Source organism: Nannospalax galili, unplaced genomic scaffold (assembly GCF_000622305.1).
Source record: "Nannospalax galili isolate Female #2095 unplaced genomic scaffold, S.galili_v1.0 scaffold54, whole genome shotgun sequence".
Lineage (NCBI taxonomy): Eukaryota > Metazoa > Chordata > Mammalia > Rodentia > Spalacidae > Nannospalax > Nannospalax galili.
The window spans coordinates 2,647,243-2,674,432 of record NW_008341028.1 but is presented as its reverse complement, the minus strand read 5'-3'; the positions used below and the strand labels follow the sequence as shown (position 1 = coordinate 2,674,432).

General features: G+C 40.4%; 1 protein-coding gene across 1 annotated transcript in view; it reads left to right on the top strand.

Annotated features, from left to right (window-relative positions):
- Positions 1–27,190, top strand: part of Gli3 (GLI family zinc finger 3) — a 281,899-nt gene that overhangs the window by 150,930 nt on the left and 103,779 nt on the right. The window contains exon 4 of the mRNA XM_029564979.1: positions 7,179–7,284. Within this exon, the coding sequence (XP_029420839.1) occupies positions 7,179–7,284 (106 nt within the window). The remainder of the gene's footprint in view (positions 1–7,178; positions 7,285–27,190) is intronic.

Sequence of the window (27,190 nt, the reverse complement as noted above, 5' to 3'; positions counted from 1 at the left end):
ATATATATCACTTTTTGTGTGGAAAACATCATTTTGTCTGTTAAAGAGCATAGCATGAATTTGAGTGCTACCAAAGGTGAATTTTGGTGTGACTGGAATGCTGTAGCAATTAGGTCTAAAGATATGTGTCACTTAATTCATAGCTTACTTCAAAGGTTGAGTGATCGTTGACATGGTCTGCTGGATTTAGGGTTGGTCTCAACCTCTATATTTCTTATCTTAGCTGTTACCTACTCTGTAGATTTTTCTAAAATCAGATGTGTCTTATTAGTATGAACATTTTTGCTATAAAGATATTCCCAAATAACGTAGGTCAGCATAAGGTATTTTTGCTCTTGTAGGACTGTCACTCAGGAAGATCTCCACACAGAGAAAAATGGAAGTGTTTTTGTTTTCTTCCTAACTTGTTAACATTTCTGAAACTGACTTCCTGGTGACACTCTTAACACCTGGACATCAACTTTTTCTATAAAGTTGGACTTTGTGAACCTTTGTGTTTTATCTCAGCTAGACTATACAGTTCTGCCATTGTTGTGTGAATGTGGCTATAGGCAATAGGTAAACAAATGAGCAAGGCAGTATTCCAGTAAAACTTTATTTACAATAGCTGAATTATGTATGTTAGTTTCACATCCCTTTAGCGTGTGCTTTCCAAACAAAGCTTTCTGCCATGCAACTAAGTGACAGAATAGGTTTTTAATATTTTATTTATTGTTTTTTATTTTATGTGTATGAATATTTGCCTGCGTGTATGTAAGTGCACCCGAGGTATGCAGTGCCTGCGGAAGTCAGAAGATGACATCAGATTCCCTGGAACTGGAGTAATGTATGAATGGTTGTTACCTGCCATGTGGGTGCTAGGAACCAAATCCTGGTCCTCTGGAAGAACAGCTAGTCCTCTTAACTTCTGAGCCATCTCTTCAGCCCCTGTTCTGGTTTTTGATATGGTAGATTTACAAGCTTTTTAGGGTCTGCTCAAGCTTATAGCTCTAGACCCGCTAGTCAAGCATCTGGAGTACCCTCAGAGGGACCAGATTAGCTGTTCTCTGGTGCCATGTTGTCCATAGGCAAGAATGGCAAGAGTTTCTCAGTTAGTGAATTAGTCTGGATCTTAAGAGTCAGCTGTTACAATGTCTCCCTCAGGGCCCTGGAGGCATCAGAGTGATGACTGGAGATGCATCAAGTTCAGAAGCAGATGTGGGAAGGACTGGGCTTGGTATCATTGGTAGCGGTTCTTTGCATCCTCCCCCGCCCCCGTTTGCCCCAACTTGAGACTGTATTTTATATAAGATGGAGATTTGTAGTGAATTTGAACACAGAACCACTTACATCTTTTAAAAATTTTTAATTGAATTTTTGTATTTTTCATACAATACATATATTTAAAATATTTTATTTATTGTTATTTTATGTGTGTGAGTGTATTGCCTGCATGTATGTAAGTGCACCCATGTCATGCAATGTCTGTGAGGTCAGAAGACAGTGTTGGATTCTCCTAGAACTGGAGTTATGACAGTTGTGAATCACCATGTGGGTGCTGGGAGTGAAACCGAGGTCCTCTGCAAGAGCAGCCAGTGTTATTAACCACTAAGCCATCTCTCTAGCCCCTACATAAGATATATTTTGATGATATTTAGATGCCCTCCTCTATCTGCAACCTCCCCTTACTGCCCCCACCCAATTTAATGTATTCAATTATATCTTTATTATATATACATATATAAGTTCTATAGAGTCTTATTTGTGTCCCCAAATGTCCTTCAGTGTGGGTCCATCCACTGGAGTCTGGTTAACCTACCAAGAATCACAACCTTAAGTGAGACTGACCCCCTCCCACCAGCCATTGGTTGCCAGTAGTTCCTCCGGTAGGGTTGGGGTCTCTTTTTTATTTTTTTAATATTTCATTTATTGTTATTTTATGTGTATGAGTGTATTTCCTGCATGTATGTAAGTGCACCCATGTTGTGCAATGCCCACAGAGATCAGAAGAGGGCATTGGATCCCCTGGAACTGGAGTTATGGTTGGAGTTATGGAGTTATGGTTGTTAGCCGCCATGTGGGTGCTGGGATTCGAACCCGGGTCTTCTGCAAGAGCAGCCACTGCTCTTAACCACTGAGCCATCTCTCCAGCCCAGGCTTCTCCACATCTGTGCAGGGATTTTATCTGGTTTGAGTTTGTGTGGGACTTGTCACATGCATCTTCTTAATGATATTTCTCCCGATGGCAGATGTCAGGGGCAGTCCTTTCTATGGATGATGCTGACTAGCAACAAGCAGTCATCTCTAGCTCTGTTCTTGAGAAAAATCCCAGGGTCTGTGTTTAGATCCCTTGCTTTTTAAATCAACCGGGAGGACTTCTGCACCTGGCAGTTTACTGCTGTGGATTCCCTTGTGTTGCCTCCTGGGCACTTAGGCCACTCTGCCATCTTTTGGTGAATTATTCCTTCAGGGCACTAACTGAGCCAACTTTGATCTCTCTCTTTTTTAATCTTCGGTTTTTGTATGTAAATTTCAAACATTAGAAGAGTTTCCCAGGATGGCATCCAAAAGATCTTAATAGCCTGAGGATACTAAACCTATTTCTTGGGAGAAGGTTGCAACTAAAGATAAATCTCTAAGCATCCTTGGTATTCTCTGGGTACAGGTTTTATGATCAGCGTAGGTTGTTGTCAAAGTTAAAACTCAGCGCTTCTCATTCCTAATGAGACCCATAATGTTCAGCATGGTGACAGTGTGAAATTGAATAGTGACAACTCTACCCAGGACAAACATTTTTACTATGCATTTCAATTTAAACACCTATAAAGCCAATTGCATATTTATATGGCTTAAAGACTGTTCCATTAGGGCTCCACTAGGACACACCCTTCAAATCTCTGTTCAGTATAAGAAAACTCAGGTACCATAGTCAAACCTCTCGCAAGTCTGTAATAAATCATCTTTGCAGCCATGCGCTTGTATAGTCCACTGCTCACTACTGTTCTGCAGTCCCACCCCCACCTGGTGGAATTTTAATTCCCTCAGTAAAATTGATTCCACCGGTTCTGTACATTACTCTCCCTGTCTTCCATTTAGCACGTTAGTTTGCTGACAGTAGAGTACACAGCACTTAGCAGCTGGTTTGTGGAACCATCAGTCAGGAAATTGTATGATAAATAGGAGGTAGCCAGGTTTAGTGGCACTTCCCTCTGCTTCAGCAGTTTTTGCCTGACTTTGGAGAAGTCATCATGGGGCGTTTTGTCAAGGGCTGGGGCAGGAGATGGCTGTGGTGCTGTAATGTATTGCACATATACTTGAGTTATGATGCGCCCCAGCTGTGCTCATGTGTAAATAATAAACCGGTAGGTGGATAATTATGGTGGCTGCTGGCGACAGGGGCCTTTTCTTGTCTTGTGGGTTTTCTTGGACAGCTTTTTGGGTCTGTGATGGAATATGTGGCAGAAGCATAGAAACAACAAACCAGGATGCAAGGCGAGGCTAGCATTTGAGGACCTGGAAGCGTCTTCGGAGGAGCGTGCGATTCCTGTTGTGTGATGCCGTGTATTCCAGGGGACATTCCTCGTCCCACTTTGTATTCTTTATTTATCACTTCCGACTATGTCAAGCTTCCCTCGAACCAGAAGAGGGTCTTCTTTGCCGTTTCCCAAAAAAGTGGCTTAAAAGGGGCGATTTGTACTGATAACCCACAAAAGCTACAGTTGTTCACATAGGCTTTAACAGTCCAGAGGAAAAGCTGTTTTAAACTTAAGAGAGAGCAGAGGAGCAGCAAGACACTTCACTACAACCAGCTGTCCTTCAGGCACATCACATGACATCTATTAATTTTCTGTTTTTTACTTAAACCTAATTCCAGAATGAAGAATTCATAAATTTTCTTGGGCACAAAAATGCTGTATAAACAGTGCTACAATATACATTGCACACTTTGAGTCAGAATTAACTCACATTTTTTTAAAATTCTGCAGACCTAGCAGTTGAGAAATACCTAATAATTGTGTTTAATATTTTCCTCTCATACTGTGGTTGGTCATTTTTTTTCTCTCATTTTAGAAAGGAAAGGGTGAAATGGGTGCTTTACAGCTGGAAAGAATAATTGCTTGAAAATGAAAAGTTGGAAAAAGTCAGTGTCACGGATATTGTTATATGTTTTCGCTGGAGAATAGATGTTGGTATGGCTCAGGCACACAGTTTGAGTTTATAGAGTTAGTTGGTTAGTCTTCCTGTGTGTAATTACTGCAGCTTCATTACAGATACTTCCATATAAGATAATGGCTGTTGTTTCTTGGATATAGGAGGCATACATTAAATATGGAATGCATTCACACATACCTGTGTGTGAAATATGGTACTGTAGTTGTCATCATTCATAGTTTTACCCACACGGAGGAAACAAGATATCCTTTACATCCACTTATCTGGTGGATAGACTATTAATGCAGCCAGGAACTCTGACATAGTTGTCATAGCGACCCTTGAAACAGGTATACGTGAGAAGCGCTTTGGAAGTGAACATATTTTACCAATACTTAATTTCCATGTAGTTCTAATAAGTATGTTTCTTTGGGGGAAGTGTCAGAGGCAAGCATGCTTTGGTGTGGAAAGGAAGGGAGACCTGCCCCATATTTGATGGTCACCTGCTTTAATGCTGGATTTGATTGTGATTAATGTGGGTTTGATTCAAAATCTAAAGTCCAGAAACATTCACTGAGTGTTTGTTAGACTCTCAAACTAGTTTCAAAGACTCTTCCACTTAGTTTTATGTCATCTTATGGAGGCTGGATAGTTTCCATCAAAAATGATTAAATAAAATAGAATATCTTGGCTTTCCAGGGAGTGGTTTTTTGATCTCAGGATTGCTGAGTTAAGTGTAACAATGAATTTGCAAAGTTGCTGAATAAATTTTTACCTTAAACTTTCAAACTTGGCAAACCAAATAATATTTGTATTACGAAAGCAATGACTCTCAATCCTTAAGCTCTAATCATTGAACTTAAAATGTAGTTGATTCTTTTTCATGTGTACTTTATGCAGTATATAAGGATGACAGGCAGATGATCAGTAGGCAGCATCACTACCACCTGATGAGTTTCCAGTATTATGATATCCCAGTGATAGTGATTTGATAATATCAAAATAATTCCTTCCCTGCTTCTAAACCATCCACATTCTCCTTAGTCTTACAATACCAACCACAAAATTCGTTAAGAGCAAGGACATTGCTCAGTACCATAGGCCTCTTGCACCGTTTTCTGGTTTCTCACTCCTTTTTTTTTCCCTAAGCATAGTCTAACATCATAAAAGAAGGCGGTAAGGCAAAAAGCTCAAAACAAGGGAGGCAGTACTTACCTTCTAAAAGATATATCAAAGGAAAATTGGAAAATTGAGGGCTGTGTATACAGGAAGGAGTGACATCCATCTGGATTCAGCAGACTTGTATGGTAGTCACCCACATCGTTTAACACTCAGAACTTACTATTCTCAGCTGGGTGCGTTGCTGTGGACCTAGGAGGTACAGTTCATTCACATCCCTGCCTCATGTGCTTGGCAGTCTCCCAGCCCTCACTGTCTGTTTCTACGCCTTCCAGTGTCTGCTCAGGATAATCAGACCCTCTTCATGGGGTTTCCATTGGACTTGCCTTTAAGCCTGCTACAACCTTAGCATACAGTGTTCAGGATCTAGAACTAACTGGGAACTACTCTAAGATTTGCCTGCTGTGCAGGCTCCTGTTGTCACAGGCTGGCTCTTGGTGCCAAAGGAGGTATTTGAGGGACATGTTCTGGCATATTTGCTGTAATATCAGACTGGAGTCGGGTTTTAGTCTCCTTTATTTTACTTTTGAAACTTGGGCAAAACAGTGCAGTTACAAAGTAGTTACATTTCTAATTATAAAATCTATTAAAGCTTTTCAATTTGTACAGCAGATCACTATTTTTAAAATAAAACTATTTTCAGACTTGCAAGAGGCTATGGGTATTAAGTACCATAAGTGAATTTGTGTAAAGAGGTTATCTAAAGGTGGACGCACATATACAGGACACAGGAGCTGATGGACAGGGTGTGAGGAAGAGCAGGAGGTGGGGGGCATTACTGGCAGCCATTCCTTCCATTTTCCTCACATCGCCCCTCTGTGAGGGGAGTGAGGTCTGCTCACTCCCATCCAGGCCCTTTTGTCTCCTCTGGCCTACAGGAAGTTTGACTGCCCTGGTGTTAGGATTGTGGAGGCCAACAACTTAGGCCAAGGAAAAGGGGAATGCGCATTAAAATAAAGAATGCATGTATGTATGAGTACATAAATGACAGAAAACTCTGGAAAGGACACCTTTAAAGACTTCAAGGGCGTGGGAGGCATGGCACTAATATGTTTTTATTACAATACTTTATCTAGAATTGACTTGATAATGTCCTTTTCCTCTTGGTTTGTGGCTCCTTTTAGCTTTCTCCTCTGAGTAGCCTTCCTTCCACACTGGGAAGCTGTTCTGTCCTCTCATTCTTGGTTTTGTTTTTCTGGCTGAGTTTTAGGTGCATGCATAGTCTCTGCTTTCCCCAGAGCAGGTATGTGTTACTTGTTCAGTCTGATTTCTACAGTATGTAAGTGACCTTCAGCATTAACTTTCAAGAATTGTTCTCGAAATACATTTTAAAAGGATTTTATTTTATGTTTAATTACATGTGTCTGGCTGGGGGTTTGTGTAGGACAACAGTGCCCAAGGATACCACAGATCCCCAGGAGTTGGAGTTATGGGTGGTTGTGAGCTACATGACATGGGTGCTGGAACTGAACTCAGGTCCTCTGCAAGAACAGCAAATGCTTTTAACTGCTGAGCCATTTCTTCAGCTCCATTTGTAGAAATTCTTTATTTGTTTTTATTTTATGTGTGTGAGTGTTTATGCCTGCATGTGTGGAAGTGCACTTATGTCGTACAGTGCTCGAGGAAGCCAGAAGAGGGTATTGAATCCACTGGAATTGGAGTTATGGTGGTTGTTAGCCACTATGTGGGTGCTAGGAATGGAACCTGGGTCCTCTGCAAGAGCAGCCAGTGCTCTTAACTGCTGAGCCATCTCTCCAGCCCCCAGCTATAGAAATTCTTAAAGGACATCCAGTTTAGTGATTTGCCTTGAGTTGAAATGCTATTTCCAAATGTCCATTTTATGTAGGATGATTTTCTTTCTTTTTCAGACCCCCCTCATCTTTTCCCTGCCTTCCATCCTCCTGTGCCAATTGATGCCAGACATCATGAGGGCCGTTACCATTATGACCCGTCTCCTATTCCTCCATTACATGTGTAAGTATTAAAACCTTACCCATTAATGAAATGGAACTAAATACTGGCTTTATGGTCTCAGGACTCTTTGTTAGTGGCATGTCTTCTAGGCTTTGAAAATGTGATAGAAGTGTAAGATTTACTTTTGCAGCACAGCAAGGCTGTGCTTGTTCCCAGCTTCCCTGAAGCAGACCCCTGCCACTTTCTGAGGATACCTGTCACATGAGTTAGCTGACAACTGTTTCCTGAATATTTTGCTGATTTATGTTCTGTGAGCTGTAAACACAAAGAGTTAAAACTTAGCAGAAGGTCACCAACTTAGAATATGTGTTTGGTCGAGATTAGGTTCAAAGTTTTTCATGCTAAAATTTTTGTTACGTGAAAGTTCTGACTCGGGGATCACAGTGGATCATAATGAAATTTTTATGATACATTCTCATAGTCCCTGTGGTATGTGTACCAGTGTATACAGTCATTTGATTGATGAGACTGTCACCCAAACAAAATGGCAAATATGATTGAGCACATGATTTACATGAAGATAAAAGAAAAGAATGTGGGGATACCATGTATTATAAAAGGAAAAAGAAAATCTTGTGGAAATAAATATCATCTCACTTGGTTTTGGAGGGAGGAAAAGAATAGTGGGTTTATAGACTAACAAAGCATTCTTTTTCAGTACCGTTAGAAAACTGTCATCTACTGTGATAATTGGAGCCACTCTCTGGGAGGGGCTGTCCCTTGCTAATGGCCTTGATACACATTTAGTCATATGTAATAATCACCTTTCATTCTGAGACAGTGAAGTTAGAAAAGCACAAATAATACTTTGAAGAATAATGTTGGTTATATAGATGGTAGATTGCATCTCCATGGCTATTAGTTACAGCTGTGTAATTACATAGTATGCTGAAGAAAAATGAAGTTGTTTTAAAACAAGTCCTCCTCTGTGAACAGAATTAATTGATATTAACAGTCCTAACTACATGCCCACATACACATATAATATTTTACCAACCATTTTTTGGATCTATCTCCCATTACTGAATTGTAATTTCGGCTCACATTTGCCTGGAGGTGAGTAATAAATCTGTGTTGCAGACTTCTATAAGCATTGCAGAAGTGGGTATTTATAGAGGGAGAATGCAGAAACTTGTGACTTATTCTTCGACTTATTACTGGAACACAAGTAAGTATTTACAGGGTTCTGAAACCTGCTAAAAAGATACACACATAAAACCATAGGACCAATTTAAGATTTACTACTCAAAGGGAAGGAAATTCCAAATTCGGTCTGCAGCATGACATGTAATTCACCAGTTTTTCAGAGCCTTTATGGTATGGTGGGACCACATGGATCTAAGATGAGGATCTATCCTGCAGACAGTGCATGCAAGGCCTAAGAGACAATGATGGCTAATTCGTTCCATACTCGAATCTTTTTGATGAAGTAATTTAAGTCAGATTTTCTGTGGAATTTGGGAGTTCTTCACTCTTCAAAAATCATGCTCTAAAGAAATGTTTAAAACTGAACTTAAATAATAGGCTGAACCATGTCCTCTGGGATTATTATAGTTTGCCTTATAATTAAATTCAAATAAAAATTTATAAATTAAAAATCTCACATGATGGCTGTTTGGCAGAGGTAAGAGCAAACCCTCCCTGCTCGAGCTCATAGCACAGGCAATGACAGATAAAGCAGGTCAGGTCTGGAGAAGGCTGCAAGTAGGATGTAGAATTACACTTTGAACTATACTTTGTATTTTTTTCAGCCAAGTTTTAAGATACTTAAGCAATAATTGACTAAATTGTTCTCAAGCAGCCTACATATATAATTATCAAAGATTTGTGATATAAGTCTGTATGATAATTCTGAGCCTCAGCAGGGAAATAAATCCTGGAGGGTTTTGAGAGGATGGCGTGGCTGTGGGCACGGAACATGGGGCCTTGTGTGTTTGTGGCTTTCTGGGACTGCTCCACTGGGACATGTCCTAGAAGATCCCTTGTGTGGACACTGAGCTTATCACATGGGGAGTCACATATGCATGCTTTCATAACACATTCCCTTTGCATTGCCTTCAGGGCCTTCCTTTGCTACATGGTGAGCTGTGGCTTAAAGCCTAACTGAAGTTCCACCTGCACCCACTCTAGTGGGTACCTTACATGTACCAATATTGTAATGATTTTCCTCTCGCTTCTTAATCTGAGTAGTCACTGCCCCCTGCTATTTAGTGGATAGTGCTTATCGTGTGGACAGACAGATGTAGTAAATGGTGCTGCTCAGTTGGTAGTCGGGCTGGTCTAGTCTGTGAGACCATGGCTGAGGTATGAGAGGGTTTGACTTTTCCTTTTTCTTTGCCACTTGCTTGTGCTGTAGGCTCTGACAACTTCTTGGTATGGTGATTTCACTTCATGGAAATGAAGCTACCTGGCTTGCAGGAAGAGTTCAGTGAGATGACATTCATTGTGTGCACTCTGAAAAGCTTGGAGCTCTAAACAGATATTTAGGGTTAGCATGTGAGGAAGGGCATCAGGTTTCTTCCTTACTGTGCTCTATGATGATCCAGCTGCTTATACACCCTTTTATCAGCACATGTCTATGATCATCCTTAAAATTGATGGTGATCCTGGCAAATCTGGCTCCATATACCCAGATCTTCAAAGCAGTTTTATTTCAAAAGTAAAAGAACTTGAATTTAAAACTGCTGGCTGTATAATTTCTTCTAGAAAATGAGATCAAGTGAGCTTACTGAGCTTTTAGAGTGGATATTTTTAATTATAAGAAGATAAAACTTGAGGATATTATTATTTTGTAAACACAATTGTTTTTCTGGTGCCAACTTTAGAAAATAAATTATAAGACTCTGGAAAACAAGGGCTTGTGTTGATGGAAATGCTGACAGACCTCTGTTGAGAAGGATGGCAGGCGCTGCAGTAATTATGCCATCATATCTCATCATTAACGAGTCTATTGGAAAAGGTATATAAATTGCTCCTCTTTTTAGATAAACCACCCTATATTAAGGCATCAGTGATATGGTGCAGAATTAAATTAAAATCTCATAAAATGAAATATGTTCTGTATTAGCTGTTTGACACTTAATTTGCCTCTGAATGAGTAGAGGAAATCACAAATTAACCTGCTTTTGTTTTTCCAACCATGGCTTATTAGGTGTTAGAACAACTGCAATTACAGCCTAATAATAACCAAGATGCCTTATAAATATGTACAGAAATATGTCAGCTAGTGTTTAAGAGCTGAGTTTGCTATATGGAATGCCTTTAGCTTAGCCTGCTTGTCCTAGCAGTTTTATCCACAGTTTACGGCCAGAGCATAGAAACTTAAAGTGATTAAAATTCAATACCAGAAATAATACATAGGAGTCACCTCTAAGATGTCACATGAGGGTTGTTTGACGAAATGGAGGATTTCCACGTTGTGCTTAGGTATTTTCTTAAACATTGAATATGAGAAATCTCTAGTTTTCCCAAATGAATTCACTAGAATTCGTGCCCAACAGACTATTGGAATAATTTTTCTCTCAAATCATTTGTTAGGATCACTGATTCTATGATAAACAAAACAGAATGTTGTAGGAAAAATACCACAGTCCACTCAGCATAGTACTGAGTGATTTGGAGGATTAATGACAAGCCTGAACCTAGACACACATGGTACAGGGTGTGATTTATTTATTCATTTACTATTTATTCATTTATTTATTATTTTGCATATGAGTGTTTTGCCTGTGTACAAGTGTACCACATGTATGCAGTGCCTATGGGGTCCAGAAGAGGGCATCGGCGGGCATCAGGTCCCCTGAAGCTAGAGTTAAGGATAGTTGTTAGCCACCACTTGGGTGCTGGGAACTGAACTTGGGTCCTCTGCACGAGTAGCCAGTGCTCTTAAGTGTTGAACCATCCCTTCAAAGTCTTACAGGCAGTAATTTTATATGTGTATTTTGCTTGGTTTCCTGCCCTTCGTTGTTATATCAGAGCTCTTCCATAGTGAAACCTGTGACGGCATGACTGAATTCTTTGGGAATAAATAACGCCTTCTAGACTACAAATTGCTACTGTTTCGTAAGATTCGTTTTAAAAATGTGGACAATTGGTCGCTTATATCATTCTACCCCAGAATACACTCTTATTTTCAAATGATTGTTTCTCACAGCAATGAAAAAAGTACTTTTGCATTGCGTGTCTGTGTGTGTGTGTTTCTGTATGTTTAAACTCATTAGATCATTTTTTTAAAGTAGGCATGACATATTTTTAGAAACCCAAATTATAACATACTTCAGAATTCCAGTTTGATTCATTCATATTCATCTGGGATTTCCCAGGGTCAGATGGGGGTGGGGGTGTTTTCTACACACAGCCTCTTTGAGCCAAGGTATTCTCATTCATGAACCAGTATGAATTGGATTTTGGACTCTCCCTTTGCTTTATACTGAGGCCTGCAATTCATTTTCCAAAGCAAAGTCCTTAGTTACTAATCCATTGCAATAATTCAAGTCCCACTGATCTGATCTTGCTAGTGGGACTGAGCGTCGTGCCTGTCTCGTGCTGTGGATGAGAACTCTGCACCCAGGCTGCGGCTCCAGCAGCTCACAGACGCTGCTGCATGTGGCCATCCACTTTACTAATTCCCTTTAAAAAAGCAGCCTTCCTTATCTTTGCTATGAGCACTTACATCAGTTCTTTTCGTTGAGTCAAGGTGGCTTACTCCCAGGCTGCCTGACTCACTGCAATCACTCCAACTAAGTAAGAAGAGCTATTCTTTCCACAAAAAGTGGTCCACCTCCTGTTGCCTGGAGAGGAAGCACAGAGAACAGCATTAATATTAGCTTTGAAATAGAGTGCAGTGGGACAAGGGAAGGTTTTGCCCCTGTGATTAGACAGCCTTTCAGGGTTGAGAGCAGGAGGTGAGCAGCAAGTTTGGAGAATGAATGCATTCATTATTTCCCAGAGAGAGAAAGCTCTAAGAAATGATACACCATTATGGTAAATGTCTAGAGAAAGAAACAGTAAGTAGCTGACCGGAGCTGCTACTCAACCTCCCTCCCTCCCCCACTGAACTGCGCATCTCACTTGTGCTGGTAATGTGCTTACTGGGAGCTCATATAATATTTATATAAAAGAAACCTTCAGCCTGGCCACTTAAAACTTTATGATGGGCATGTATGCAGAATAGTGGTTTCATTCATTTCTTTCTCAGAGAAGCCTCCAGTAAAATATGGAGATTTCAAGAAATCTTATAATTGTATTTGGAACATAGCTAGTTTGGAATATTTTAATAGCCTAATTTAAAATTAAGGAAGAAAAGTCCTTTTAAAAAAATGCTCCAGCGTTGCTCTACCATAGACATTACTGAGATGATAAAGTATAATGTATAATATAATCAGATTCCATCAAGTGTTGTAGCAACACAGATAACCCCACCCCCAATAGAAAGAGTCAAAAAAATAGATTGTAATTAAATCTCTCAAGGCAAAGACGGTATTTCTTTGCATATGCTCCACTGAGCCTGGATTGCACACAGTAGTTCCTGAGCATTATTTCTTAATGATAATCTGATGTTTATTAGACTGTTGTCATCATTTTTCTTTTGTGTTTCCTTTTTACTTACATTTGTTTCATTTTGTTAAGGGTGTGTTCCCTTATGCCAGCAAAGCTAGCACACTCAGGGATTTGAAAACAGAAAGCTCAGTTGCTAAGATTCTTTTAAAAGTCCCTATTGTATTGACAAATGCTCCCCAAAGCCAAGCTGATCCCTTGATAGTAAATCAGTTACTGTAGTAGAGATCTGTTGTCACCTTCTGACAGGGTATTAGCGTATATTTTATCTGTTAGGTAAACTCTGGTAAGTACGTGGAAATGAAATTTAAAATCTTAAAGGGACAATTTAAGAACATCAAAATTTCATGGATAAGTGACAAAAGAATAGTTCACACAAAAAAAAAATATATATATATATATAATGACTACATCTACTGTTAATACTATGTGCTAGGCATGATTTTAAAAGCTTTCCATTATTTACTGTGTTACTTAAAACAGATGATGATTTTCTAATTAACTTCATTTTAAGGTTATGGACACCCAGACGTAAGAGCACACAGAGCTCAGGAATGGGTCATGCCAGCATTTTAGAACAGGCACCAGGCTCTATGTCTCTTGTTCCTCATGCTTTTGCTCTGCTAGTGAAAATGAGCAACACATCCTTGGCAGGTCTGGGTTTTACTTATTGGATGAACTTAACTAATTCTAACAACTTCTCGGGGAGGAGACAGTGTCACTGACTGACACTGTATTCTGCAGGTTGCTAAAATGACCAGGTAGCAGTGTGAAGTGCTGTAAAAGCCATGCTTTTAGGTTTTGGGGTTAAAAAGTTTCTTAGACACACATCAGTGTGTCCTGATGTAGAAGGGACAGTTTACACATCTTGCTACAGGTGTAGTGTGGCACATTGTGGTTCACCAACTCCATGAAATGTGGAGCTGCGCTTTTGGGAAGACTTCATTAAAACATGCATAAATAACTAGTGCTTACCTTGCTATATCCAATAGAATTCAAACCTTGCTGGACTAGGTCACAATATTTAGCTGCCTAGAACCTTCTTAAGATTACCATGATTTGCTAGCTCACTTCCTGCTTGGATATCTTCTTACAGGAGACTCAGCAGCCACCTGAATTAACTTGGGGCATCTGACCCAAGTCTGGACCACTAAATAGTTTTCTCAAAGTAGTCTACAGTGACACCCATTGTTTTCTGTTGTCTATAATAACTTTAGCATTAAGAGCATAGGTGATTAACTGTGACGAGAATGTGACTTGGGAAGCCTAAAAGATAAGTTTGTCAGCCCACTTTAAAATGGTGCCCCCTTTCTAGCCCCGCTCTGACTTCTGCTTTGACCGTGGTAGTTTATATCTATTTTTAGCCTTTTCAGCTGCTGTTCCTGAGATTTTTCATTTTATGTCATCTTAGTTCAAAAAATAAGTCCAGTTGTTTGGTTGTTGATTTTTTAAATTAGCAGAAAAACTTGAAAGTGTTCAAGTCAATCCCCCAACATAGATTTGGTTATATGATTGAACGTCACCTCCTAAACTTTTTGAAATTTTGATGGGCTGGCAGCATAAATTCTGATCAACCCATACGTGTTTTACTTTGCATTAAGAAATGAACGTGAAGCAGATTGCATTGTAAGCATCTCAGTTTTGCAGTGTTTCTAATGACTGAAATATAGAATTCAGTCCTTAGTTGCAGAGAGAGCAGGCCCTAATTACAGCATGCATTCAGAGAGTTGGAGCCCCAGCTTCTTGGATAAAATTCCTGTGTTCTTTGTGCTGTGCTCAGCAGCACGGTCCAGAGCAGATATTGACTGAGGCATTCACGGTCACTGAACCGGAAGCTGCCGACTCTATAGAGGCTGCTGTCAAACCTGTTGCAGGGGCCTGGAAGGTACTGGACTGTAACCGACTTTTTTCTTTGAGTACAATGCTTCCACTCATGTTAAGCCTGGCTTCAAAGAAAAGAAAAATTTACTGTCCTCGTTTTATTTATTTTTCAAAATGTGGGCTCTAGAAAATTGAACTTTAACAGAATTTGTCCCCATAGGGAGACCCCTGGAGGCGAGTTTTACATCATGAATACTGTCCAAACCAAAGCTGAGGGCAGCTCTTCCTATGTGGCCCTCCTTCCCTGAGGTAACAGAGCTCACTTTGCACCAAGGGAAGACAGACCATTTCCTCCAGCGGCCCAGCAAGCTGAGTTCATTTCAGTGCTTTCCCCAGGGAAACAAAAGCCCAGGACACAAGGCTGCCTGTCACTTATTCTTATTACTGCTACGTGCCCCTGCCGGCCCCAGGGAACTTCATCCACCAGGAAAATAAAATGTTAGCAGGTATGTTTCGAGGAATGGCTTGTGAACTCTGAATACTAAATGCCAAAATCGCTAGAGTTTTGCCTCTTGGATGATGCATGTACACTGAAAGGGACCAGCGGGGAGAAGGAGCAGTAGAAGTGGCTTTGCAGAACATCTGTGAGGTGACCATGCTGGAAGAAGTTTGAAAGACAACCTTGGCCGTTTCATTTTGATGTGATCTAAGCAAAAGGCATCCCAGAATAGCCATGGGTAGCTTTACATTTCAATTTGGTAAATTAACCTCAAATGGCTTATTGGTCCCTGCTTTTCCTCATGTTTTGACTCAGCTAGATTAGTGACTTCAGACCAGTTTTTAGAACTCTGAATCAGGGGGGAGGGGGAGAAGGGAAAAAAGAACTCTGAAGTTGAAAAATGTCAAGTGCAATGCTAGATCTAGTGATCTCCCCCCTCCCCCTTTTGTCTGCATATCAGGAGAAAAGAATGCAGGACACAGGCTGCCTTAGGGCATGAGTGCCATTTCCAGTAAAGAAAAACATGAAGATTTGTAACCCAAAGCCATAGGCTGCCTAAAATCCCTTCACCTAATAATCTGGGTTAAGCAGCATCTTAAATGTTTAAAAGTCATAGATTCTTAAAACATTCTTACACAGCAACAGGGATGCAGCAAATGGATCCACTAACAAGAGTTCCCCTGTAGACTTGTTAGAGGGAACAGAAGCTTAGCCTCAGTCCATAAATCTAAGCAAGGACTAGAATGAATGATGTGGATGCCTGAGGTAGGCTGTATTGTCTTTTTTTATTTTTTAAGACTTTTTAAAAGGCTTACCTGGGAAAGGTCCCTTGCTGCTAGGTAGCACCCAGAAATTGTTTCTAAGGTGCATGGTACCCTGGTTTGTTCCACTCCAGGTAGTGAGAGCTCAGTCTACAGGTATTATGTCACTTCCTGGGAATGAATTAGACACTAAATAAGACTCATACTCTTGGAAATGCAGTCCAGTAATATCTAAATCTGCCAAGCGCATAAGTGAACAGTATCTTTTATCATATGGGGGTGGGTATAGGGAGAAAAGAAAACGATTGACCTCATTTATAAAAGAAAATACCCAAACCTTGTTGCTTGATTGTGATTCCATTGAAAATGAAAAAAACGCAGCCTCTAAAGAAAGCTCCTAGCTTTCTAGAAACTACTTCTTGCTGCTAAAGCAAACTCTGGCTCCTCCATAGAACAAAATTTCCATAATCCTAGCCTGTACTGTTTTCAGCATGCGTGGTACATACCTGGGAAGATTTTCACGAACAAATTGACAACTCTTAAGTCCTAATAGGTATTCAGACCTCTAATGAGTACTCTGATTCATCGTATCTTTTTGTTTTTTTGTTTTTTTTTTTTTTTTTCTGGGGATATAAAGATTAATTTAGAATGGTATTCCATTCTTTTAATATTACATGACCTATTATATTAAATATGGTTATTTATTTTGCTAGTTTACAGATCTTTATATACTACTGTATATGTAGTATATGTATATTTACAGATACTGTGCCTACTTTTGTCCATTTTCTTTGTGGTAATTAGTCTTTGGGAGTAGGCAGTAAAAGCCTGCATAGTCTTCCATTTTAATGGAAATAGTCAGGAAAGGAAGAGGAGATCAGCTTGAAGTATTTTAATCATGTTTTAGTGATCAAATCCTGCACCTCTCAGATTTTGGTTTAGGTCTTTAGTGGTTCATGTAGTCATACACAGATTAAAAAATTCCCAACTCAGGGTTCAGTGGGAACAGGAGCACTGTGGGGCTAAAAGCAGAGGTACAGACCGCTGCAAAAAATGTCTCAATCCTGGTAAAGGGTCTCCAATGGTAAAATGTCAGTTGTGGATTTCATATCCTCTCTGTGAGTCCTTGAGCCTTTCACCATTGGCCTCTCATCAGGGAAGGTAGGCAGCAGGCCCTAGGGATCTGACAAGGCTGGTTCATTCATATGCTCCCAAAGAACCAGCAAGTGTGCATTGCATCTTGGTGAACTAGACTAAGCTCTCCACCTTTCCGCATCTTTTAACCTAGGCAGACATAGACTTGAGTTTATGTAAGTTACTCTTTACTGTTTCTGTTTGTTGGGAGGAGAAAGTTGCCTTGGGGATTGTTAGAAGAAGTGGATGTTGAATGGGAAGGAAAGCGAAGTGTAAACCCCTCCCCTCAGTTGTCGGAGGGAAGCTTCCTTCCTTGGTCTGTTTGCTTTGCAAGGGTGTTCTTTGATGCAAGTCTTTTCCTAGGCACCCACTGAAGTCTCAGTGTACTCAAGCTTTAGAAAAGGCCATTGGCCAGTCTTTGTTTTCTTTGTTGAACTGTTTATTTTGCTTTCTTCCCACGAGGTTCCCTGGCCCTGCTCTGACAATACTTTTCTGCATGAATTACATTCCTCACAGCCACAAGTCTCCTAATTCTTCCAGTCCATTTGATTCTGGCCTGTGTGATCAGTCTATAGCTTCCATCTGCCTGGGGTCTCTGCCAAACAGAGTACTTGATAAGTGCTCCTAACCTGGGGACCTAAAGACATTTTCAAACCTCATTAGTGAGAAGACTTGTGTTTCATTCAGTTTAGTAGCCTGCTATTCTATAATCGTTGCTAGCATTAAAGTCAGTAAAGAAAAGCCATTTGGCTTTCTTTGAATTTGTGAATAGGACAGTTGATGGAAGATAGCCCGGGTTCTTTTTTTTTTTCTTTCTGTCTTTTTGAGACAGGGTTTCCCTGTAGCCCCAGCTGTCCTGGAACTCACTATGTAGACCAGGCTGGCCTTGAACTCGCAGAGATCCGCCTGCCTCTGCCTCCCGAGTGCTGGGACTAAAGGCGTGCGCCACCACGCCCGGCTGATAGCCCAGGTTCTTATACTCATGTCCAATTACAAAAATAGCAGTTATCCTGGGTAAAGTGGGAAGGGAGCCCATTTGCTCCATTTAGGATAAAGGCATATTTCTGGGGTTTCTCATGTATATTTCCAGATTTTATAAATTTACACCTGTGAATCCAAATTTCATTATTATTACAGAAAGTGCATTTTCCTCTGTGTAAAATTAACAAAAATAAGAATTATTCAGTGTCTTATTCATAGCTGTTTCAGAAGTACGACTTACTGGAATAGGGAACAACCCACACATTTATAAAAAAAACAAATAATTGATTCCTTAATACACTATACTCCCATTGTAGATGTTGGTAGGATAGTCTTACAACTTGATGAAACTCAGCTGCCTAAGAGCAAAATGCTAGGAGGGAGGAGGAAGTGAGGAGCAGTTATGATTAAGATACATTTACACATCTATGAAAGTTTCAAAGAAAAATTAATTCAACAAAAAATTGGAAGAGCGAAAGCATTCAGAATAATAGCAAATGAATATTCATAATGCAAGAAGAGGGGTTTTGGGTGTCCTTGATGGGTATCATGAAAATTTTGTTTGTTTTTGAGACGGGGTCTCACTGTGTAGTGCAGGCTGGCCTAGAACTTATGTACACTAGAACTCACAGAGATCTACTTGCTTCTGACTCCCAAGTGCTAGGATTATAAACCTGTGTAATCTGCCTGGCTTAATTGGTTTTATTGGCATATTTTTTAAAAACCTTCTTTGGTTTTTGTTTGTTTGTTGTCTATATATGCATGAGAATCTTGATTTTTTTTTTTTAACCCAAGCAAGTAAATTAAAAAGACTAAAGATTTTGTCAAGAAAGTTTGAATACAGTGATAGAAATCATAGAGTTAGAATGCCTGTTTATACATAAATCTTCCTTAGTGAGAGGAGGGAGTTTCAAGCAGAATGCCAGGGGATGGTTTAGGTTTCTGTATGGTCTTCTCTTTTCTAGGCCTGGTTTGAACTGGTTTCTTGGTGCCTGATCATTAAGTGTTCCCCACATGGCTAAGTATCCTCAGGGCACAGACTTCTGTGCCCTAGTAGAAGGTTCCCTTTCATAATTCTTCACACAGTGTAGATTGATTAGGAAGATGGAAATTAAACTGGATTTGGTCAGCATAGATACTCGAGCTCTGATGTCAAATCCTGTAGTGAGCTAAAACATAGCTACCATAGTAGTTCCTGTGTGTCACAGTTAACTGACCCCATGAGTGGGCCTCATTGAATAATTGCCTCTCAGCACAGATTACTTTGGTTACATTAGTCCATGATAATACTGTTTTCTTGGGTTTTAAAGCATAATCCCAGAAAATTCAAGCATCGGCACACAGATTCTGATTATCCTCTTAATACCATCAACCATCTGTTTTCATAGCAACTGTGGACCTTAGCCAGGTTCCCTTCTCAGCTCTGCCACAAGTAAGTGGATCCTTGAACACTTTCCCTGGCCCTTATTTTCATCTGCCAAAGTCCTAGGGAATAGGATGCTATGGGAATGTCTAGGTCTGTCCATTTTTTTCCCTTCTGTGTGGACACTCCCAAAGGGATTCTGAAAACTTTGTAGCTTTAGCCCAGGCATGCTTACATGTCCTTTTGTTTTTTTTCCTCAACCATAGGTTTCTGTCAGATTACTTGATCTGTGCATCCCAGTCTGCTCTTCTCTTTCAATCCCGTTATATACCTAGGAAACAATGAAAGGACCACATACACAACACTTAATGCAGTGTTAACATAGCATAGAGATTTGACAAGTAGCAGATTGCCTTTTACTTATCTAATCCCAAACTTCTGACTTTTAATTTGTACATCCTCCTGCCCCCTTTAAGAACTCTGAAATTCTGCCGTGTTTTACAACCTGCAGTATGTTCCGGTCTTTACTGGTGAAGTGGCAGTCCTGAGGACGTTGTAGGGATCTTTTAATAAAATTATTTTGTTTGCATTTCATTTTTTTCTTGTATATTGACTCTAGTGATAAAGGATCTAAAAAGCTACATCTGAATAAATCTATCAGGGCCCTTTTAGTAACTAAAGCAGAAAAGTGAGGCAAATATTTCATCCCAATAATACTGTATCTTGAAGTCAGTCCATTTTGAGCTGATGAAATACAGATCATGTATCATATATGTGCATATGTTTGTTTTTAGTTAAAAGAAAAGGCTTCATTGTCATGTTTTTTTTTTTTCTGCTAAGATCTCAGCCACCTTTTCCTAAATATTACAGTAATGGACCTACTTGGAAAACTGCACAGTTAAACATAAAGAGAATGTTTTCAAAACGCTATTGCTGCCTCCATCTTAGAAAATGAAAAAGGAGGACATCTTCAGCTTGGCAGAGTATAAAGGAAGGAGACGTGTGTTGCAAGCTGGTTGTTCCGTGTATTTGTGCAGATGCACAGCACAAGCTCTGAGAGGGTAAGGCTTCATGATTAATGGTGTTTATTCTTGACAGAAGCCTCCTTTATTTATCTGCAATACAGTTTAGCGATTTTATCAAGCACCTGAATGAAAAATATTCAGTCATACCAATACTGCAGTGTAAATTGAGTAGAGTCACTTTTTATTATATCTTTCTCCCTTATCATCTGCACAGTAATTTTCTAGCAGAGGTTTGATATGGAAAGGCTGGATTTAGGCAGACTTGACACAAAGCCTCTTCAATTTCCCCTCAAAGTTCAGCTGCTCAAGTACAGTCGTGTGTGTGTGTGTGTGTGTGTGTGTGTGTGTGTGTGTATAATATATAAAACCTCTCTCTTATCCAAGAAATTTCAGGATTTGAAAGAATAAAGATAAAATGCACAAACCCGAATAGGAGAAGTTGTTAATATAAAAATATCTAATAGCTATGAAGTCACTGGTAATAGCTCCTGTGGTGTTTAAGCTTGTTGCCTCAGTACTAAACCTTTTGCCTTGCTGCCTGGTCTCACTCTTCTAATCAGTCATTACCATCCAAGTCCAATCAGCAGAAAGCCTGACCCAATTGTTTCTCTTCAACGTAACTTCTAAGCTGAAGAGGAGAGTGCCCCAGAGAGGATGTCAGTAACTGATGGCAGCTATACTGTCGCAGAGGAAGGAAGAGAGGGAAAAGAAAGATCTCACCTGTGTCACTAAATTTTAAATTATTTACTTGTATTTTATGTTTATGAGTGTTTTGCCTGAAGGTATGTAAGTGCACCTGTGTCATGCAATGCCCATGGAGGCCAGATGAGGGTGTGGGATACAGTGAGCTGCTATATAGGTGCTGGGAACCAAACCCAAGCCTTCTGCAAGAGCAGCCAATGCTCTTAATTGCTGAGCCATCTCTAGCCCCCTTTGACTAAATTTTAAACAAAAGTTTATTTGAGGGGCTGGAGAGATGGATCAACAGTTAAGAACACTGACTGTTTTGCAGAAGACCTGGCTTCAAATCCCAGCACCGGCATGGCAGCTAAAAACTGTCTGTAACTCCAGTACCAGGGGATCCGACAGCCTCTTCTGTCTTCCGCAGACGTTGCACGACATGGGTGCACTTACCTATATGCAGGCCTAACACTCATACACATAAAATAAAAATAGCACGCCTTTAATCCCAGCACTCGGGAGGCAGAGGCAGGGGGGACTCTGTGAGCTCAAGGCCAGCCTAGTCTACATAGTGAGTTCCAGGACAGCTGGGGCTACAGGGAGACCCTGTCTCAAAAAGACCAATCAATCAATCAATCAATCAATCAATCAATAAATAAAATATTTTCTTTAAAAAGTTTATTTGAGCTAAAGATTTTATAACATTAAGGTTAAACAACAGCAGACAGAGACAAATGCTCTGAAGCATAGAAATCATTGCATTATAAGACTAGCAGGTTCTTGAAACCTCTATACAGATCTTCCTTTTGCGGGGGGGGGGTCTTTTTGAGACAGGGTCTCCCTGTAGCCCCAGCTGTCCTGGAACTCACTATGTAGACCAGGATGGCCTTGAACTCACAGAGATCCGCCTGTGTCTGCCTCCCAAGTGCTGGGACTACAGGCATGCACCACCAAGGAAAGTCAAGTTCCAACGTCTCTGGTCTTGTTTGAGGCTTTCCCAGGCTAACATGTACATGTAATTTCCATGTATCACGTGGATGTCTCCAATTCCTTGCATCTTTTCTTGGCCTGGGACCATAAGGCTTGGTTTCCTTGTCATCAAAAGGAGCAGATTTCATGACTCCTAAGCAAGTTACCAGCAGCATTCTCAGTCCCCTGTGATGTTACTCCTTATGTTCTGGACAGAATTCTCTGAAGCCACCATTAAAAACCCTTAAGAAAATTATGTTGGTGCTGGAGAGGTAGCTCAGTGGATAAGAGCACTGACTGCTCTTACAGAGGACCTGGGTTCAGTCCCAGCACTCCCATGGCAGCTCAAAACGCTCTTCTGACCTTTATGGGCATAAGGACCCATGTGGTGTGCTTACATACATGCTGGCAAAGCAGGCATACACATAAAATTAGAATAGAATTAAATATTTAAAAAGAAAATTAACTTCTGTGGAAGTTAATACTGTTCTCTATTGAATGGTATAGAGGAGTTATTTTCTAGAACACCTGATAGATGCTTTTTCATATTTAATTTATTTTTGAAATGTCAGTACCTCAAAGGTGCAGGATTGTGGAATACTGTGAAGTATGACCAGGACATAAAGTCATGGTTCAAGGCAGTAGAGTCCTGCAAGCTCTCCACCTAGTTAAGAGCACTGGCTGCTTTTGCAGAAGACCTGGGTTCAGTTCCCAGCACTCACCTACCTGGTGGCTAACAACTGTCTATAACTCCAGTTCCAGGGGATCTGACACCCTCTTCGTGCAGGCATTGCACACGAGGTAGATTTATATAGAGAGAGGCAAACATTAATGCACATAAAATAAATAAATCAAAATTTTTTTAAAGAGCCTGTGACTTAGAAGGACCATCACCCCTATGGACTAGGGATCCTCACAAACAGATTTCATTCTAGAGGAGAATACTTAGGATCATTAATATTAGTTCCCTTGTTGGACAATCCTCTGTTAACTTAAAATAAGGAAGATTTTAAAGACTAAAGGTAAATAGGTCAGATGTATCTTCATACAGTACAATCCAATTCAGTCAGTAGTTAATAATATTAGCTAATAGTGATGCTGTGGAAAAAGCCCACATACCAGGGGCTAGAAGAGATTCTTTAACTTGGTAAGCCAGGCCTCTGTTGACAAATCCTCAAAGACAGAGGATTTCTTTTTCTGAAACAGGTGGAACTTTATTCTCCTAGCTCAGAATTCCACAGGAACCTCCTTTAATAGAAACATCTTTCTTTTAAGTCTGAAATGATGCCCGCCATGAGGCCAGGATTAACTTGTTGGACTCTATTGTCACATTTTCTAATTATTTAGTTTTTGAGCTGGGGTCTCACTGTGTACCTCTGGCCAGCCTGAAACTTGCTGTGTAGACAAGGTTGGCCCCAAAATCTCAGAGATCCACCTACTTCTGCTTCTCCAGGGCTGAGATTAAAGGCATGTGCCACCTGATGGCTGGTTTATTTTTAATATCAATTCTAATGGGATCTCTTATGTGTACTTGAAGGTTGTTTTCCCCTTCACTTGCTGGGTATCAAGGCCCAGACTCAAATTTTCTGTGAAGTAAAGTTATGAAAGACAGGATTCTTCAGTATTAAAAGAATGTTGCACCTGGACAAATGTCCAAGCCCTAAGGCATTCTCTGATAAGGGGACTTGGTTGTTGAATGAGTGACCCTTTCCATGTGACTGCTTCAACATCTTTCTGCTTTGACATTCATTTTCTTTTTGACAGGGTATTATTTTGCTTGGTTTCTATTTTTTTACATTTTAAATAAGTTATCTTACAGGTACATATTGCATCTTGAATATACTCTCCTTATCCTACACCCTGTTTCTCTCCCTCCTGTTAGCCAACTTTGTTCCTTTGGACAATCTTACTTCTTTAATATATACACATAGGATTTTATGTGGTTGTATAAAAATCCAGGAACCACAAATGAGGGAAAACATACACGATTTGTCTTTCTGAGATTGTCCTAATTTAGTTAGTATGATTGTCTCCATGTTGCATGTTTCCCTCAAATGATAGCTTCATTTTTTCCCCCTTTTTCTCAGAGGCCCCCAGACTTAGTGGACAGCCCTAACTATCTTGTTCAAGGCTGAGCCTTCACCTGTCACTTATTACCAGCTACTTGTGCAGCTCCCGAGTCTCTGCATTCACCACGCTGACCAAAAAGAGGCCTCTCTGATTAAGGTTGAAAGTGGCATTTGCTGTGGATATAAACAAAAATACTTAGAAGGCTGTTTGAGTCAATGTCAATTTAGCTAAATGACAGTATTGTCTTAACTTCCTTAACTAGGTCCATGGCCTCAGTTGACATGGGTTTTTGACCAGGTTTATAGTACCAGGATGGATTTCATCCTGTGGAGTAGGCCTCAAATCCCATCAAAGCAGTTAGTTACCCCCATATGCATAGTGCCACTATTGCACAGGTGGGAACATCTTGCCTGGCATGTTGGTCTCATAGTTCATAGGGTTCATAGCTGGGTAAGACCATTGATGCCTTTTCTCTTCCAGCAGCCTACATAGCATCTCTTGGGACTGTGTAAGGTAGGCAGCAGGAAAGAGGCTTCCAACTCAAATCCAGCTTGATTTCTCTACATGATGTAACCAAAATGTGCACTGTCTTCAGCAATAGGGTCTTACCATCTAGTTCTGGTAGGCAGTTAAGAGGAGTGGCAAGAACTCTAGTGTATGGGGGCCTTTAGGGCCTTCCTGACTGTTCTAACTTCTTTCTATTTGCTGTGAGGAAAACACTGACCAAAAACATCTTGGGGAGGAAAGGGATTATTTGACTTACAGCACAGTTCATCATCAAGGGAAGCTAAGGCAGGAGCTCAGGTCAGGAACCTGGAACACAGAACATGGAGGAGTGCTGCTTGTTGACTTGCTCGTCTGGCCTTTGTTTAGCCTGCTTTCTTTCTTTTCTTTTTTTTTTTTTGAAATTTATTTTTCTTATTTTATGTGTATGCGTGTATTGCCTGCATGTAGGTAGGTAGGTAAGTGCACCCATGTCATACAATGCCTGCACAGAGGTCAGAAGAAGCTGTCAGATCCTCTGGGACTGGAATTACGGACAGTTGTCAGCTGCCATGTGGGTGCTGGGATTTGAACCCGGGTCTTCTGCAAGAACAACCAGTGTCCTTAACTGCTGAGCCATCTCTCCAGCCCCTAGCCTGCTTTCTTATACAAGACCACCTTCCCAGGGGTGGCAGTGCCCACAGTGGGGTGCCTCCCTCATCATTCATCCATTAAGAAAATTCCCCATAGACATGACCACAGGCCAATCCAATGGAGGAAATTCATCAATTGAGATTCCCTCTACCCAGGTGTGTCAAGTTGATAACTAAAGCTATCCAGCACACTGACCAACAACTCATAAGAAGTCATTCCAGTCCTGGCATGGGGGTTTTGTCTAATAACCCATGAATTCTAAGAGCAGCTTTTCCCAGCCCTGCAGGATATCTGCCTGCCTTCAAACTTTTACTGTTGTTGTTTATGTTTGAAAGCAGGCTGAGCACAGGCCACAGGAGCAAGCTGGTAAGCAGCATTCCTCTGTACTCTGTGCTTCACTTCCTGCCTTCAGGTGCCTGCCCTGAACTTCTGCCTTGGCTCCCCTCCATCATGAACTATAAGGTGAAATAAACCCTTTCCTCCCTGAGTTGGTTTTGATCACTGTTTTATAACAGCAATGGAAAGTTTAATAATTTAATTTTTCTTTTTATGTGTATGAGTATTTTGCCTGCATGTGTATAAGTGCACCACGTGCATGCAGTGACCACAGAGACCAGAAGAGAGTGTCAGATACACTGGAACTTGAGCTACAGTCATTTGCTAGCTACAATGTGGGTGCTGGGACTCAAACCCGGGTCCTCTGAAAGAACAGCAAGTTTTCTTAACTGTTGATCCATTTCTCCAGCCCCTCAATTTTCATTATAACTGAACTAAATTTCATTGGGTAGATGTATCCCATTTTCATTATCTGAAAATGTGTAAAACACTTAAGTTTGTGTGTTGTCCTTGCTCCAGAGCCATTTTCTGTATTATTTACTTATTTTTACTCATGTATAGTATGTATATGTCTAAATGTTTGTATGCACAGGTGCCTGGCAGAAGAGGGTATCAGAGCCTCTGGAGCTGAAGTTACAGGTGGTTCTGATCTGCTGATGTTAGTGCTGGGTACCAAACTTAGGTCCTCTGTAGGAGCAGCAAGTGCTCTTAACCACTGAGGCATCTCTCCAGCCCCTCAGTGTAGTTTTGATTTGCATTTCTCTGGTGGGTGCTAGTGAGGGTGAACATTTTTTGTATACATCACCCACAAAGGTCAGAAGAGGGTATTTGATTACCCTGGAACTGGAGTTATGGATGGTTGTTAGCCACCGTGTAGGTGCTGGAACTCAAACCTGGGTCCTCTGCAAGAGTAGCCAATGCACTTAACCGCTGAATCATCCTTCCAGCCCCTAGAATTTGTGTTTTCTTTGAATATGCTTACCATCAGTCATCCATTTGAATTCTTTGTCTGGGATATCATGTAATTTGCTTACTGGGGGCCATTTCTTTATTAGTGGTTTATGAGGGTTACAGTCTCTTAGTTTTTCATTTTACATGTTCTTACATTGGCACTTCCACATCTGGAGTGAGGTGGTTTCTTAGATTTTTTAAAATTTATTCATTTATTTGTTTTAGATCATCGTAATTATTTCAGAGGGAATGGCTACTCTGTCGTAGGAATTAGGCTGTTGTAGAGTGGTAGTGTTATTTTCTCTGCTAGAGTGGTGGTTGGAGCTCCAAGCTTAATCCCCTGTACTCCATGCAATCAGAGTATTGTCTGCACAAACAATTAGTCAGTATCCAAGGGTAGGTTTATAATGACAGTACAGTAATAGGCAAACCAAAAAAAAAAAAAAAAATCACCCTTTATTCAGACCCTATTGGCGCATTTCTATGCCACATTAAAATTACCTGATTAAAACAGCCTTACTCTTAACTTAGTTTCTAAGGATGGGACTGAACTGGGAGGACTCCCAGACGTCTCTTGGAACTGTGTCTGGAACTGTAAATCAAGCCTCACCCATAATTTTGT